General features: G+C 63.1%; 1 protein-coding gene across 1 annotated transcript in view; it reads left to right on the forward strand.

The window, feature by feature from the left end:
- Positions 1-16,745, forward strand: part of ZC3H3 (zinc finger CCCH-type containing 3) — a 63,646-nt gene that overhangs the window by 36,234 nt on the left and 10,667 nt on the right. The window contains 4 exon segments of the mRNA XM_061438090.1: positions 10,841-11,025; positions 15,158-15,200; positions 15,275-15,436; positions 15,537-15,606. Coding sequence (XP_061294074.1) covers positions 10,841-11,025; positions 15,158-15,200; positions 15,275-15,436; positions 15,537-15,606 — 460 coding nt within the window.

Consider the following 16,745-nt stretch of genomic DNA (forward strand, 5'->3'; position numbering starts at 1 on the left):
TCCCCAAGGTCCCACATGTGGCTCTCAGGCGCTCTGGGCAGGCACCTCCCAGCGGGCACAGGCACCCTCGGGTGGGCTGCGCACGTGCTCCCCCTGCCAGAGCTCCAGTTAACCTCCCTCTCCCCTCCTGTGCTTGCCCGCCCCCACCACCATGTGCCCTGCGGGTCCTCAGAGGGGGGTCTTTGGTAACCCCTCAGCCACCCCTTGCCATTTAGGGCTCCACCCAGCATCTGCTGAGCCAGACACCCATCAGCGCTTGCTCCAGGTGGGAGGGGCTGAGGGTGCAGAGTCTCTGTGTGTTGGGACAGGTCCAGCGACTGCTGCCCTCCCCCACCCACCTGCGCTCCCTGCAGGAGGGTCCCTGACCCCAGCTGCTGCGAGCCTGACGGGCAGCCTGCCTCCTGGAGTCAGGGCAGCCGGCGAGCGAGCCGGTTTCTTTTTCTCTGACTTTCCTCGAAGTCAGCAAGGTTTCTGTGGCTGCCCCGCCCACTCCCCAGAGTAAGGAGCCCCGGTTTAATTTGCGGTTAGATGTCTGTTAAGATTGCGTCCACTTCCCAAGTCAGCACTTAATTGGCAAGGCGCTTGATTTAACAGCGTGGGAGCCTCCACCGGAAAAATGGCTTGAATAAATCACCGCCTGACGCCAGAAAATAGATATAATCTCAGCATTAACTACATTAATAGTAGCAGGAGCCGAATTAAGAAAGCCATAAAGCATAGGCGGGGGAGCATAAATTATGGCCGGGGCTCTGTCCCTCGGCAGAGCTCCTCTGGGGGTGGGGTGGGGCGGGGGGTGTGGCTGCTCCCGGCCCCGCCCGCCTGCCTGGTAGGGGCCCAGTGGGCGTGTCTGGGGCGGGGTTTGCTTTGGGGCGAGGCCTGCCGGCTGCAGCGCCCCACCTTGCTGGGCTCGGGTCCTGGAAGGGTGGGCTTCGCCCCCTACCCTCCAGGGCTCCCCACAGCCCGCCCCTCGCCCTAGTGGGGGTCGTGGGGGCCGAGTGCTTTGCACCTGGACGGTCATCCGCCGTTAGGTGCCCCAGGTGCTGGCAAGGACTCTGCCGTGTGAGACCCTGCGCGGACTGCACTGCCGCCACCTCCCGCTCCCGCAGAAAGCTTCGCCCAGGGTTCTGCCTCCCCGGGAAGCCTTCCGGAGGCCTCCCGGGGCTGGGGCTGGCGGTGGAGGTGGATGCAGCCTGAACCGCAGCCTCCTCGGGTGATGGATACTGGACTGTAGCCGCGAGGCCGGTCTCCCCGACGGCTGCCCTAGTCTGCACTTGTGCCGCAGCAGAGGGCTGTTCTGCTCGGCAGCGGCCTTCTGTCCGCCTCGCTGAGGTTGGCCCGTCCAGGTCGGGCCTCGGCCCCTGGGCTGTAGGGAGAGTCGGGGGCGCACATTCTGCCGCGCTGCTGTGCGTCTTCTGTCCGTCCAGGTGTTAGCTGCCCCTGCCAGAAACTTTGCCTGTGCTCTAGAAGAGATTGCGATCCAGTGTTCATTCAGACTTTGGTGGGTTTTCCTTGCTGCCACACCACGTGGCCTGTGGGATCACAGTTCCCCCAGCAGGAACACCCGCCACGGTGGTGAAAGAGCCAGACCGCTAGACCCACCAGGGAACTCCTTTAATGTCAATTGTGTTCATGCTCTTTGTTAAGTTCAGCGTTTTTTTTGTGCACTGTTCATTTGCCTCTAGCCTGTTTCTTATGGGTTTTCAGGAATCTAAATATTTGGGGGTGGGGCACCCTTTTGGCAGACTACACATTTTTCCTCAATTTCTGTTTTGCCTTTTGTTTTGTTTGTGAGGATTTTTAATGGAACTTTTACGTTTTCTGTGTTCTTAGATCTGTCGGTCTCTTAAGACTTGGTATAACACACTGATTTGCTTAGAACCGCTCTCCTTGTCCCGTGATTCATGAGCTCGGTTATTCTCTTCTGGTGCTGCACTTTCTAGATTACAGTTAAAACTGTAATCTACCTGGAATTTATTTGGAGACTTGGTGTGGGATTAAAGGTCAAATTTAATTTTGTTTAACGCTTATCTGGTTGTCTTTGGAACATTTATTAAACATTCAGGCTTTTTCCCATTCTTTAAAAATGTCATCTTTATTATATAAAATCTTGTTCCTGAACTTGGTCTTCTGAACAGACCTTCAATTTCCGTAGCCAAAACGTGTGGTTTGTTTGTGTTTTCAGTGGTCAGTTCTGTGGATTTTTATCTTGTGTACCTACCACAGGGTGTGCCCGTTACCTACCCCCTGACGTTACCTACCCCCTTCAGGGTGCTCCCCCCACGCGTCCCCACCTACCCTGTGGTCCCTCTCCTATGTCTGGAAAAACTCTGTCTCAAAACTCTTGAACTTCATATAAGTAGGTTCGTATAATAGGTGCTGTTTTGTGTAATTCCTTTTGCTTACCATTTGTTATCCAAACAGACTCATAGACTGAAGTCTGAATCCCAGTGTGGCTTTTTGGAGGTGAGAGATGATTAAGGCTGAATGAGGTCATTAGGGTGGGGCCCTCATCTGATAGAATTGGTGTCTTTATTTGAGGAGGAAGAGATGACAGGGCCTGCTCTCCAGTCACCCTGGGGAGAGGCCTTGTGAGCGCCCGGAGGCCCTCTGCAGGCGCCTTGATCTGGGCTGCCGGCCTCCGGGACTGTGGGGAGACGGGGTGATCTACAGCAGCCCGAGCCAGCTTGTCCTGCTCCTCTACAGGCGCCTTGATCTGGGCTGCCGGCCTCCGGGACTGTGGGGAGACGGGGTGATCTACAACAGCCTGAGCCAGCTTGTCCTGCTCCTCTGCAGGCGCCTTGATCCGGGCTGCCGGCCTCCGGGACTGTGGGGAGATGGGGTGATCTACAGCAGCCTCAGCCAGCTTGTCCTGCTCCTCCCCAGGTGTGCCCACGCTGCTCTTGCTGTGCCCTTAGTGGTCGTCTGGGGGCTACTTGTCTCCGCTGCTCTGTCCTGTGGGGCATGCTGCCGAGTGACAAGGGGTGCCCCCTCCCCCCACCGTGGAGCTGGAGCCTTGGTGGGCAGGCAGATGCCAGGTGGCGGGTAGCTGGGGAGGAAGCTGCACACACGAGGCAGTGTGCAGTGCCCTGTGCAGTCTTTCACCCACATTTGTCTTAGTGGGTCTTTTATTGATTTGCTAGCACTCTTTACATATTACGGCTACATTCCTGTGTCAGCGGTCTTCTCACAGTGCGGCGCTTGCCATCAGCGCTGTCTGGTTCATCAGTCTTCTTTTATGAGTGTCCTGTTTGAGAAATATTTGCCAAGGCCACATTTTCTTCTAGAAGCTTGGCTATTTCAGTGTTAATATTATATTAAGTCTGTGATCCCTTATAAGTTAACTTTTACTTGTGGTCTGAGGTGGGGGGTCAAGATTCCTTGGTCTCCTTACAGCAAAACGTTTACTGAGCCTACCCCCACCCCACCCCTAGAAGTGCAGAGCCAGAGTCTGTGCTCTTGCTGGGCTGTGTGTCCTTACCACCCCTGCCTGTTGGGCCTCTGTATTCCTCAGGTCAGCCATAGGAACACTGGCTCAGTTTTGGCCTTTCCCAGTGGACACCTGCCACAGCATTGCCTGCAGTGCTTGTTCAGTTTTTCCTGGTGGTCTAGCTGGTCCCACTGGTGGCCTGGCGGCTTCGATGGGCGTGCTTCACTTGTAGTTGGCTCCCTGCTCACCCTCTGACCTGCAGGAGCTTTTATGCTGAGCTCAGGGGCTTGTCCCTGGGGTCTGCACGCCCACCACGGCTTCTCCCAGGAGCTGTGCTGTGCTCACACGATTCTGAGAGGAGCCCTCCTGCTGGGGCCTATGGGGCGGGTCGCCTGCCCCCACCATCTCCCCTCTTCCCGAGTATCTTTAGGTAGCCATGACATGAGGGTCCCTGATGGCCGGGGCTTGTGGCGTCTGGGGGTGTTGTGATGTTTCCACTATGTCACGTGTCCCTGGCTTGGGCCGCCCTCCAGTGTCTCTCAGCTCGGCCATGTCCAGGTACTGGGGCCCCTTCATGACATGCATGCAAGCGTGAGTGTCCTAGGGCTCCCCAGAGGGGCACGGGCAACTGCTGTGAGATCCAGAGGTGAAGAGGGGCTGCAGCTGCAGGGACAGGGAGGCTCGAGCGAGGCGGACAGTGGCCCTAGGTCCTAGGGCCGGTGACGGGCCTGCGTGGTGGCAGGGGGAGCTGGAGAGACAGCGTGGGGTCCAGGGCCAGCGCCCTCCCACCCTGCGCGGGGCTCAGTGAGGGACAGGCTATGAGTGGAGTCCTGGGAAGGGCTGGCTCTAGTGTGCGGAGAGCCGAGTGCCGGCCAGCAGCGCTTCCAAGGAGGGTGAGGGCAGAGACCCCAAGCGAGATCACCAGGCAGGATGTGACGCGAGGCCTTGCGAAGGCGTGCAGCCCTCTGCTGCCAGAGGCCAGGCAGCCAGGCTTTTGATCGGGGCCTCGGCGAGACCTGTCCTGCCGAGAGGACAGCAACTGGCGGCAGCTGCCGGGCTCTTGGGGGTGTGGTAGTGGGGTGCACTCTGGGTTGGCCCCCACGCCCCTGGTGATGGGGTTTGAGCCACAGACACCAGGGCACAGAGGAGGGGTTGTGGTGAGGGGGCTGTGTGGGCAGCGGGGCTGACGGGCAGGCCCACAGTGGAGGAGGGAGCCCCAGGAGGTGCCCCCCGGGGTGTTCTCTAGGAGCCAGTGAGCCAGGTGGGGCCTCGACTTCCTGAGTTCCTCCCAGAGGACTCGGGGCGCAGGTTCTGCTACCCCAGCTTCCTTCCCTCCCCTCTTGCCCGTGTTGGGAGAGGACAGGGATGGGCGGACTGGACTTCACATGCACAGCGGGCTGGGGCTGGGGTGTTGGTGGGCCAGAGAGAGAGAAGGATGCCCGGAGTGAGGGGCGGTGGAGGGGTGGCAGTGGAGGGGCGGCTGCGGCGGGGCCAGGCCCTCCCCACCCTCGCCAGTGTCAGGCCCAGGGCCTGAGCGACAGCCCAGCCTGTAGGATGACACCGGGGAGCAAGGATCGGGGCAGCTGAGCTGGCCGACCCTGGACCCCGGGCCTGTGCCCAGCACGCTGAGCTCTGCACTCGGAGGGGGCCACTAAGGCCCAGTGATACCTGCTTTTTGTAGCTAACACGCAAAACACCGATGTCTTCAGCTAAAATGGATTTTTAAAAGTGTCATTTTATGGAGAATTTTACTTTCTATCTTGTTGTTTATTAGGCTCTTAAAGGGAAAGCTTGTAATGCATCCATTGATCGCAGCACCGATTGAATAGATGAGAGCTCATAAAACAGCCCCGCTTCTTAGGCAGCCGCCGCGCTCATGCTGGGGGCAGTTAGTGCCCCCCACCTCCAGTGTCGCTGGCCAGGGCACCCCCGAGTCACTTCTGCTCGGGGCTGGGGAGAGACGGGGCTGCGGTCCCTGGGGAAGGAGCAGGGCCCTCAGGTGTGTCCCGCACCCCCACACCCAGTTCCCCCCCCAGCGCTCAGTCTGCGCCCTGGCCCACCAGCCCTCTCGGGGCCGTCCTTGCTGTGACCCACCAGGGTCCTCAGGCCTCAGCTCCCACCCAGGCCGCAGCCCCCAGCCACTGTGACCAGGTGCGTCCTGGGAAGCCCAGCCATCACCTCGGCCCTGCCGCAAGGTGGCCAGAGCTCGGCGGGCAGGTGGGCACACTCGGGAGGAGGGTCTTAGAAGGCCAGATGGCCCCAATCGCCCTGAGACCCGCACCGTCCATCCGTCTGTCCACTGAGTTCCTGGCCCTCCTGCCCCGCCACCCCACCTGGGCCCTTGTCCCCAGCATGTTCCGTCAGCACCTGTGGGACTGGCTGCCTGTGTGCCGGCCGGCCCAGCCTGTGGGGCGCCGGGCGTCAGCGTTTCCGCGGAAAGCCCGCTTAAGCAGTTTGCAGCCGTCACGGTGGCGGCGCCAAACCTGACCTACTTGGGATTCGCTGCGCGGCCGCGCGGCACCCTTCTGCTGACGGCGCACTCCTCGCTTGCTCAAGCTGTGTGGAACCCACTCCACGTCCTGAAAACTGCTTCCCCGCTTGTTTTCTCTGCTCCCTGCAGGCTGCCCACCTCCTGGCCCGCCACGCTGAACCAAAGGCCTCTCCTGGTGTGGGTGCCCACACGTCCCAGCTCCCGCCCACCGAGGCCGCCCCACATTTCTCTTACTGGCCCCCTGGCAGACCCCAGGGTGGGAGACTCTGGTGGTCCCCAAGCCTCCCTCCTGGTGTGCGCTCACCCTGCACGAGTCCCTGGAGCCCCACTCGCCAGCACAGCCCTGTCCCAGGTGCTTGCTCCCAGGTGTGACTGGGCCCTGTATAGGGTCAGGGGAGGCTTCCCAAGGCCCCGACATCCGAGCTTGGGCTCAGGGCAGGACTCAGGTGACGGCAGAGGCCCAGCACGTGCACAGGCCCTGCGCAAGGGTGATCAGCAGGTGGTGGGGCAGTGGTGGGCCCCACAGCAGAGCAGGGAGTGCTGCCAGCGGGGGCGGGGTGACGGGAGAGGAACTGACGGGACGGTGCCGCGGGGACCCCGCCAGGGAGCGGCAGTGAAGGCAGGGCCCCAGACTGCCTTTGGGGTGAGAGAGGAGGCCGGCTCAGGGAGGCAGGGTCCTCGGTGACTGGGGTCTCCAGGAGGAGGCAGGGGACGCAGACTGTGGGTACTGGGAAGAACGTGCCAGCAAGACCCCTCTGTGCTGAGAGGCCTTCCTGTGCGAAAGCAGCCCTTAGTTCCACCAGCAGCTCCCTGTCCAGGTGTGGGCCCCTTGGCCTGGCCCTGGCCCTGTCCCCAGGGGCTCCCCACCCTCTCTGGGTGCACAGGACTCACCCTTGCCAGGCTGCCTTAGGACTGGGTGCTGAGAGGCCATGGCATCCTCAGCACTGGGTTTGCTGGAGCCGGGCTCCTTCAGCTCCCGTGTGCTCCTGCGGTCCTGGCCGGGCAGTGGCAGCCAAGGCAGTATATGTGTCAAGGCCGGAGGTAGGCACAGCTCCAGGACAGAGCTTGTCCTGCCCTGGGCATCCTGGAGGCTGGGGCCGCTTCCAGAGTCTCCAGGGCCAGGCCGGCTTTCTGCCCCTCACCTCCCTGCACGCTCAGAGGGAGCCACTCTGCGCCTTCAGGCGACACAGCCCCACAGGCTGCCTGTCGCCAGCCCAGGGCCTGGGGTGCACTCACTGTGCATCAGGTCCTGTCAGTGGGCGGGCGAGCTACGTGTGCACGCGTTTTTGGGAGCCCGTCTGCCTGCGGTTCTTTGGGTGCACACCTGTGCCCCAGGCTGCCAGGCCACTAGCAAGGATGCCTGGGTGGGCCCATCTCAGCCGTGCAGCTCGAGAAGTAGACTGCGACAGGCGCCCTGCACGCATTACTGGGCCTGCACCAACCTGCTTGGGCAGTGGCCAGGGAGCGTGCAGGGAGCCCAGGGGGACTCTGGCAGAGTGGGCTCGGCGCTGCTGGGGGGGGGGGGGTTGCCCTGCAGGGTGGGCTCGGCACTGCTTGGTGGGGGGGCCTGCAGACCCAGCAGAGGACATACCACAGTCATCCCGGCTCTTGGGAGAGCCTTCCTGTCCTGCCCAGACTGATGTCCTGGCTCTCAGGGTCCTGCTTCCCTGGGACTGTCCTCTTGCTTCCTGGGCACAGCAGCTGAGGGGGCCTTGGAGGGCAGAGCCCCTGGGAGCTCCTGGACAGCCTCGGGCCTGGAACATTTCAGCTGCTCCCTGGGCAGTGGACATGTGGATCGCTTCTCTTTTTAAACCTACTTTTGTGGTGTGTGTGTCTTTCTCCCCATTACCAGCTCTCTTCATTTAAAATGTTATCTCCCCCCACCCTGTCCTTTGTGGCCCCCCGGGGGGGCGCCCAGGAGAAGCCCAGCCCTCACCCCAGTGTAGTCAAGGTTATGGTGATAAATCCTGGGGCATTGTCACTTCTATTCGGAGTAAATTGGCTGGCCGCTTTCGGGCTGAAGGAAAGATAATTTGCTGTAGTATTTCAAATGGATTAGAAATGGATTTGAAGGGAAAGTTCATGCCTCCCATTACAAAGGCGAGAAAGAGGACTATCTTAAGGCACGGTTCCCTCCCTGGCCTTCATTATCCACGCTTAATACCTTTCCTATTTTCCAGCGTTAATGAAATTTCCTGGCGGCATGGGCCTGCCGGACGGATGGGAGAAGGCTTTAGGTCTGAGGCTCCTGTTGTAGAAAAGGAATTACAGGCCCTTGCCGCGAGGGCAGGAGCGCTCCCCGGGTCCTTGGCCCTGCTATTATCTCATTAATTTTATCCCCTCTTCTCAATACAGCTCGTTTCCAAAGGCTGTCCTCTCCATTAGGGTAACAATTTACTGGAGTGCCGTGACACCCACAGCAGTGAAAGGCTACGAGGCGTTTGGGGTGAGCACCCCCAGCCCAGTGTTCCAGCCCCCGCCTGCCCCGGTGTCTGCTGGCCGCAGGCCCAGAGTCAGCGGGCCCAGTGGGTGAGGGCAGGCAGAGAGGGCCGCGCGGCTGCCAGCTGGGCCGAGGCTCATGGGTGCAGGGCCCTCCCCGAGTTCTTGGGGGCGCCCACCTCCCCCCGGTGGCCCCAGGGTGCCATCTGGGGACGCGGCTCCTTCCAGCCTGGCTCCCAGGCTCCAGCCCTGCCGCAGCCCTGCACCCGGGCACGTGGGTCCTCGGGCCCAGGTGTGCACATGGGCTGTGAACACGGAGAGGAAGCCTGCTGCGCCCCGGCCCTGCCCCGAGGCCCGCGGCAGAGCCCAGGAGCAGGTCTTCTCTCTGGAAAAAGGGGCCAGGTTGGTTGGTCACGCTCATCCATAAGAATAGTCATTCCCAGGCCCTCCAGCCTCCACCCGCTGGGCCTGCCAGGGCTGGGCCGCCGTGTGCTGCTGGGATCCATAGCTTCGCCTGCGTGGCTGCCTCTGGGGGTGGTATCCTGTCCAGCCTTAGCCCGGAGTGTGTGGCCAAGTAGGGGGCACTTCCTCACCCCCTGGAGGGCTGGTCTCAGGTCTCCGTGGCTCTGCTTCCTCCCCCCACTGTCTCAGGGGCATCGTGCAGCCTGTGTCTCTCATTTCATGGGGGCCAGCACTGTGGACGGAGGGAAGGTGGGGGAGGGGTGCCCCAGCGAGGCGAGGACGGCTGAGGGCCGTGTTCCGGCGAGTGCGTCCTGGCGTCTGGGAGCACAGCCTGTTGCGGGGGCGCTGGGGGTGGTGCCCTGATGGTGACCCCCCATGCTGCCCCTGGCCCAGGGCACGTTGATGGAAGGGCAGCTGCCTTGTGGGCAGGAGGCCCCTGAGGGCTCCGGGCAGTGCAGGGCTGGGGCTGCGGGCACCTCTCAGCCTTGAGCTGGGGGCTGTGGTGACCACTGGCTGGGCTCCACTCACCGTGAGGGTCGGGACTCAGGCCAGGCTGAGCCTTTGAGCAGTGTCCAGGATGCCTACAGGGGCTCCAGAGCTCCCAAGGCTGACGGGCTTCTTCAGTGAGGGTGGGACCCCCAGCCCCACCCCTCCTCAGCCCCTCCCCGCCTTGGAGGAGCCCAGGAGACACGTCAGGCGCCCACTGGGCATGCAGATGCCCCGAGCCCAAGGTGGGAGACCTGGGTCCCGGGGTCTGGGGAGGGCCTGGGGTCTGGCTATCTCCCCAGCGCTCGGCTGGGCCAGGGAGTGGGCAGCGGAGTCCCTCTGGCACAGCCAGGGTGGGCAGGGCTGCCAAGGACCCTTGTTGGGGTCACTCCCTCCAAGACTGGTGTTTGTGAACCTGAATTCTAATTAAGGGACACTGGGTCAAGCGCTTTCGGGAGGCCTGCTCGGCGCTTCCCGCCTGAGGCTGCAGCTTCAGGTCCCGGCGTGCCCGGCTGCTCAGCGCAGCCCGCAGCCCGCAGGTGGGGAGCCAGGCCAGTGGTGGGCCACCTGTGGGGCCTGCTCTGCACTCCAGACCCAGGTCGGGGCCTCCCCACCGTGTGGTCCCTGGTTTGCCAAAGGAGAGTGTTCTGCCACCCCAGTGGAGCTGGGGTTTGTAGGCTCCTGGGGAAGGGGCTTCAGGGCATGGGAGCCTCAGCAGGAGGTGCTGGGGAGCCCAGGACTCCCGGACGGCCCGGAGCTGCGGCTGGTGGCCTTGCCTGCCGGCAGCTGCCCTCCTCACACCCCACCCCGCTGCGGCAGAGGTGACGCTGTCAGACGGGCACTCCCCTGCCCAGCTCTGCCAGCAGCCCAGATGTGCCCTGAGCTAAGAGAGAACTGCGCTCAATTTGCATAAGTAGGTGTCTGCTAAGACACGCGGAAGGTCAAGGCCAAGTTGCTCTGGGGTCCTGAGCCCCTCCCGTGGCAGCTCAAGGAGCAGCCACCAGGGCAGCTGCAGGCCCACCTCTGTGGGACCTGAGTTGGGGGGTGTGGCCCCTGTCTGCTGTGGCCAGGGGGTCTGTAGGGGACTTCTGACCCGTCTGCCCTTGGATTGGCCTGGGCCTGCACTCAGGTGACCCCACAGGCAGCCCAGGCCTTTACCAGCCCTTGACTTTGAGGGACTCCAGTTTTGCCCCCAGATAGCTTCCCTGGGTTGGGGGTCCGTGAGGCTGTTCCTTCCTGGTCGCGATGCCAGGCGCTCCATGCGGAGGAGCGGAGGGCGGGCAGAGGCCCTTGCTGACCGCACAGCACGGCCGTCCCAGAGCCAGGGCGCACCAGGGGTGGTGTCCAGGAGGCATCCCGGATACCGGTGACCCTCGGGGCCGCCTTAGTGCTGGCACTGAGGGCTTTCCCCCAACAAAGGCACCCCAGCTCAGAGGTGGGGTTAACGGTGCCACCTCCTGGGCCTGCGGATGGTGGGGGACAGAGATCTTCTGACCACCCCAGGGCTGAGCTGACGGTCCTTCCTGTCTCTGCAGGTCCCTGGCTCTGAACACCCTGCGTCCGGCCACGGGTGGGAGAGCCCAGACCGGCTCCCCTCGATGGCGGAGCAAAGGCTACCGCTGCATCGGGGGCGTCCTCTACAAGGTGTCAGCCAACAAGCTCTCCAAGACCTGCAGCCGGCTCGGCGGGGATGGAGGTGGCAGGCCCCTGCTGCGCACAGGTGAGGCCCCTGCTCTTGCGAGGGCGCCCTGGCATCCTGGAACTGCCCCCGCCAAGGCAGCAGCGGCAGGAAGGCCCCCGGGGCACCCTGGCTGCACCCGCCTCGCGCTTGGCTAAGCCTCCTCCGATTTTCCATATTTTGCTCCTGGACAAAGGAGATGAGCCAGGTATGGTAAACACGACCCAGCGAGTGAACACCTGGGGCCACCGTGCCTGATGGCATTGGCGACGCCTCCCAACTGTGTCCCGAGGCGCCGCCACCCCCACAGGCACCCCCGCAGCCCGGGGAGACAGGCCGCGGAGAAGGAAATGCTTCAGATTCGCTTATTGTACAAATTAACTAGAAAAGTATTTTGGTTTCAGTCCAATTTTACTCCTTTCCTTTTCTGTCAAAAAAAAGGTGGGGTTTGCAGGGGCTGTGGGGATTGCACAGGCCCAGCTACCCCCAGTCCTTAGCCTGACCACCCCAGAAGGGCAGAAGGGAGAAGAGCCCAGCTCAGGAAGTAGGTGGGGCGCAGGGCCAGCTGGCGCAAGAGACAGTGGAGGACTCCCCAGAACTTCCTCTCTGCCAGGACAGGCGCAGGGGGATGGGGCCCAGGGCTCTGCTCCCCCACGCACCCTGCCCCCCGCCCTCTGCCTGGTGGAGCCACAGGTGCAGGCCCGCCTCTGACGCCCTTGCTGGCACATGTGATCTGTGGGCCCCACATACAGCTCTGGATGTCTCAGAGCTCCCCTCTGTCCTCCCCAAACCTGGGGTCCGCACAGGGCTCAGCCAGGCGGTGTGCCCGGGGCCCTTCCACACGACCCCACGAGGGCCGTGGAGCGACCAGGCCTCTCTGTGGGCCTTGCTCTCTGCCCCCTCGGTCTGGGCGCTGGGGGCTGTCCTGACTCTTGACAGAATCCCAGGCTGCACGTGAGGCTGATCCTGAATGGACTGGTGGGCTGTGGGGGCCCCGTGACCTGGGCTGCTCCGTGCCCCAGGGCGCCCGCCGGCGGGAGGAAGACGCAGGTTTGCCCCCTCATAGTCCAGCGGTCCTGTCAGGGCCATTCGCCGGGTGCAGGGCCTGAGTCTGAGGCGCTGCTGCCTTGGGGTGTGGTCAGGGCAGGCGGGGGCCTACCTTCAGGGGGTGGGGGTACATCCCCCCTCCCCTGGGGGCCCCTCCGCCTAGGCTGGCAGCAGCTGGAGGAGTAGCCACACTTCTTTCTGGGGGTCTCCACGCTGAGTGCTGAGCTCCGCACAACCTGCCTCCCCTGCAGAGCTGCGGGGGGATCCTGGCCTTCCCACCCTTCTTCCCTGGCCCCCCAGCCACTGGGCCTATGGTGAGAACAGAGGCCGCCTCCCTTCCCACCTGCCCCTGCGGGCCTCCGCTGACCATGCCCTGCTGACCAGTTGGCTGGGGCAGCCCCCCACCTCCACGCGGGGGCAGGGAGGTGGGGTTTGGTGCACAGACCACAGGGCAGCCTGTCCCGGGGACACAAGGCCGGCCAGACAGCACCAGCCACCTGGACCCCCGCCCGGTGGCCAGCTCCTGGCTGTAAGGAGAGTAGATTGCTCCCAGCTGTGGGAATGCCCATAGGCTAGCAGCTCACTTAGATGAGTAATAATTAAAGAAATAAATTTTCTCCTCTGGTGTCAACAGAACTGTGACTTCAGCAAGAAAGTGCAGCCCTCCTTGGGGGGCGCGGGGGCTCCACCCTACCTCCTGGCTGCAGGCCTCTCAGCACAGCCTCAGCCCGTCAGGGTGCCCACCATCCCAGGCTTTGTGGGGAAGAGCCGTGCCCTGCCCGTCTCTCAGCTCCAGGGGCAGGGCCTTCTAGTAGGCACACCTCACTTCCCCAGGACCGAAACCAAGCACTTCCTCCTGGTCTCAGTCTGCCTGCCTGCAGGACCCAGCCCTGGGCCCCCTCCCTATAGGCTTCGGCCCGGATGGGTCAGCCTAAGTGCCTTCAATGCCCTGCAGTAGAGCAGACCCCGAGTCTCCCTGCCCCAGCCCCCTTACTCAGCCTGTGCTGCAGGACTGGCTCCCAGGCTTGTTCTGAGCCCCAGGCCCCAGGCGTAGGCTGTGGGGAGCAGTTTCTCTGCCGCCAGCCTGCCGCTGCGGGCCCTGGGCAAGCAGGGGGGGTCTCTGCGCCTCACCTGTAACCTGTGACCTGTCGCCTCCTCCCTGGGTGCTGCAGGGTCACGCAGAGCTGCACATGAGAGAGGGTCCCCCGGGTGGTCAGTCTACCCTTGTGCATCCAAGGCCCTGCCCCACGGCCTCTGCCGCTCCTGGACGCCTCTTCCCCAGGGTGGCACGTTCCAGGGCAGCGTGGCCAGGCGCGGGCTGTGGGAGCTGGCGGTGCTTGCCCCTCTGTGCCCTCAGACCCCAGGGTCCTCAACTGGGGGGTGAGCCCCTGCCTGGGCGGGAGGGGGTGGGGCGGCCTTGCTGCGCTATTTTGGGAAGACCCCTAGGAAGTGCAAGTTCTCCAGAAGGCTCAGCCCTCCTGCTTCGAAGTTGCCAGGGTTTTCAGCTGAACTTTTTAGCGCCTCTCAAGCCAGCTATTTTATGTGCATTTTTTAACACTGCAAAGCATTTGAAAAGGTGCCTCCTCCTGTTCCTGTAAAAATTCCTACCAAGGCCTACACTGGCATTTTTTAAGAGCCACAGTGGAAAGAGAACTAAACCTAAGCACCCCCCAGAGGCCAGACCTGGGGCTGTTCTGACGGCAGACTGACGACAACATCCCTGGGGGGTAGATGCTGCCCCAGGGTCACTGGCAGCCTGGCTGAGGCCGGGAAGCCGCGCTCACTGACCGCTATCAGATTGCACTGTCACCCTCAGGCTAGCAGGCGGGGGCCACCACGTGCCGTCTGGACTGACCTCCCCTGCCACTGGACGATGGGTGTCCCCTGCCTGGAAACCAGATTCCAGTACAGCCTGGAGCCGCCCCAAGACCCCTCGCCCCCAGCCTCCCAGCTCTGGGCCCCCCTCTCCTTTCCGTGTCGTGCCCCCCCATTCAACCCTGTAACTCGGTCCCCCGGGCCTGGACCCCTGCAGGAGCAGCCTCCCTCCCAGGAGTTCCCCTGGAGGAGACTGGGGCTCGGAGGAGCGCCCCAGCGCGGCAATGCAGGCGCTGCCCAGAGGGCTAGGCCGGCACATGCCTGGGGTGGCGTTGGGCGCCCTGCAGCAAGCCAGGGGCAGGGCCCTCCAGGTGGCGAGGGGGCCATCTGCCCCACGGCCGCCTCCAGGCCAGGCATCTTGGGGACGTCCCTTTTTAAACCAGGAATGCTTTGTCATCGCCTCAGGTCCCTAGAATTTCTGAGTGATGTCAGTTGTGCCTCCTGCTGCGACTCCATTTCAGCAGCTGCCTGTGGGAAACTTGATCTGGTCTGGGGAGGGTCACGTGTGTGTTGAGGAACTGTGGCTGTCCCGAGCGGCTCTCACCCTGCCTGCCTGCCTCGGTCCTGGGGACTGCCCGGGTATGTAAATGGCAGGCGGGAGCTGCGTGTCAGGCTGGACGCCCCCTCTGCAGGCGAGCCTGGCTATGTGTCCACCTGCCTTCCTGTCACCACAGACTCCCCTTCGGGCCACAGTCAGTGACCTCAGAGAGGCCCTGCTTGGTCTGCACACTTGGGGTTTTGAGGAGTGTCTTACAGGATACCAACACAGTTTTAGGAGCTGGGTGCCTGCCAGGGCCTTGGAGCCGCGTGAGGCAGGCCAGCCCGCAGCCTGCTCCTCAGGCCATCTGGGAGTCTGGTTTCCAGGCAGGGGACACCCATCTTCTGGTGGGTTTCAGCATTTGTGGAGGATTTCAGCATTTGCGGCCATATACTTCTCAGCTTCTGTTTTACAGTGCTTTAAACAAGCCGTTCTTAGCTGCTGCAAAACCGAGTGGCATTCCCAGACCCTACTCAGGTCCCACGTCCCTGGGCTCTGCTCCAAGCAGAGGGAGGTAGCAGGGAGGCCCCGCCACCCCGTTCCTGTGACCACCCGCTCTGAGGCAGGACCACTGGCCAGACACCAGGGTGGCCTCTGCCGGATCCCCTTGGCTTCCGCCCTGCCCTGGCCCGGGTGGCCTGGCTGGTGAGCAGGGGGAGGGCAGAGCCCCGGGCGGGCGGTGGGCCTGGCGTGACCCAGCCCCTCCTCCCACAGGCCGCTTGGACCCTGCCAGCAGCTGCAGCCGCTCCCTGGCCAGGTATGTGCCTCGGGGTTGGGGGGCTCCCCGGCCTCCCTGCCTGCAGGGGCTCACGGCTCTCTCCCTGCCCCCAGCCGGGCCGTGCAGCGCAGCCTGGCCATCGTGCGGCAGGCGCGGCAGCGGCGGCGGCGGCGGAAGGAGGAGTACTGCATGTACTACAACCGCTTCGGCCGGTGCAACCGCGGCGAGCGCTGCCCCTACGTCCACGACCCCGAGAAGGTGGCTGTGTGCACCAGGTGCGTCCCCCACCCCCAGGCGGGTGCGGGGCGGTGGGGGGTGGCGGGGGGCCACGGCTGCCCTGGGCTCCCGCCCCTCAGACCCGCCCTGTGTGCGCAGGTTTGTCCGGGGCACCTGCAAGAAGACGGACGGGACCTGCCCCTTCTCCCACCACGTCTCCAAGGAGAAGGTGAGCTTCCCCCGTGCCTGCGGGCCGGAGCAGCCCCAAGGCTGCCCCCCTCCACCCTGCTCGGCCCGCCTGGGCCCCTCTGCCATCCCCTACACGCCCAGCGCCCCTCCCAAGTGCGCCAGGGGGGGCCGGCCGTGGGAGAGGGAGGCGCACAGCTGGGCTTCCCCCAGCGCAGGCGGCTGGGCAGCTGAGGTCAGGGGTCCCTGCTGGCTGCGGGTGTCCTGCCGGCCCCAAGGGGGGGTCGCTGCGGGCCCGGGGAGGCGCTGCTGCTGCTACAGCTTTTCCCCTTGAGGAACTTGGGAAGAATCAGCATTTTCTCCCTAATAGAGCTTCGAAACTCTGTTGTGAGCAATTTGGAAATTCACGTCGAGTTTCGGGTTCATTAGCTCCGGCTTTGGAGCCGGCGCAGGCTCTGAGCTGTCTGAGGCGGACGCCCCGCACCAGCGCCCTGAATTAATGTTATTGTTATTTGTGTGGACGTGGTGGGTGCAAACAAGGTTAATTGAAATGAGAATGCAGTTTCCTCTTGATAGCGGCGCTGACAGCTAGGAGGAGTTCCGTTTGGTGCAAGAGTTGGCTTTATTATCCCTTTTTATTAGCGCTAATTTGGGCCCTGTATCAAAACGCACATTAAGGGAATTGTCTGCAGCCGCAGCTCCGCCAGCCCCAGGCCGGCCGCTCCCCTCTGCGCTGCAGTTAAAAGACAATTAAAAATAAACTCTCCTCGCTAAATCACCCTTTGTTTCTCTGCTTCCTCCCTCCTTCCCTCCTCGGCTAGTCATACCCCCCACTCTCCAACCCCCCCACACACACCCCCACCTCCTGCCAGAAAAGTAAAGCCCCCCGTGTGTCCTCTGGAGGCAGGAGAGCGCTCGGTGGGTGCAGTGGGCACCACATGGACAGGGCAGGCAGGGCTGACAGCGCAGGGAGAGCCTGGGATAGGCAGGCGGCGTGAGACCTGCAGGGCCACAGCTGTGTGAGCTCCTGGCAGGGTTCCCCCCTAGGAGGCTGGCCTGCAGGGGGCAGGGCTCACCCCAAGGGCCCCAAGTGCAGAGGTTGGTGTGGGCAAGAGACACAACCTCCCCTCTCCGCCTCCACTGGCCCTCAGGCCTCGCTTCCCTGCTGCCCACCTGTGTCCC

The sequence above is a fragment of the Bos javanicus genome, chromosome 14 (assembly GCF_032452875.1).
Source record: "Bos javanicus breed banteng chromosome 14, ARS-OSU_banteng_1.0, whole genome shotgun sequence".
In the NCBI taxonomy this organism is placed as follows: Eukaryota; Metazoa; Chordata; class Mammalia; order Artiodactyla; family Bovidae; genus Bos; species Bos javanicus.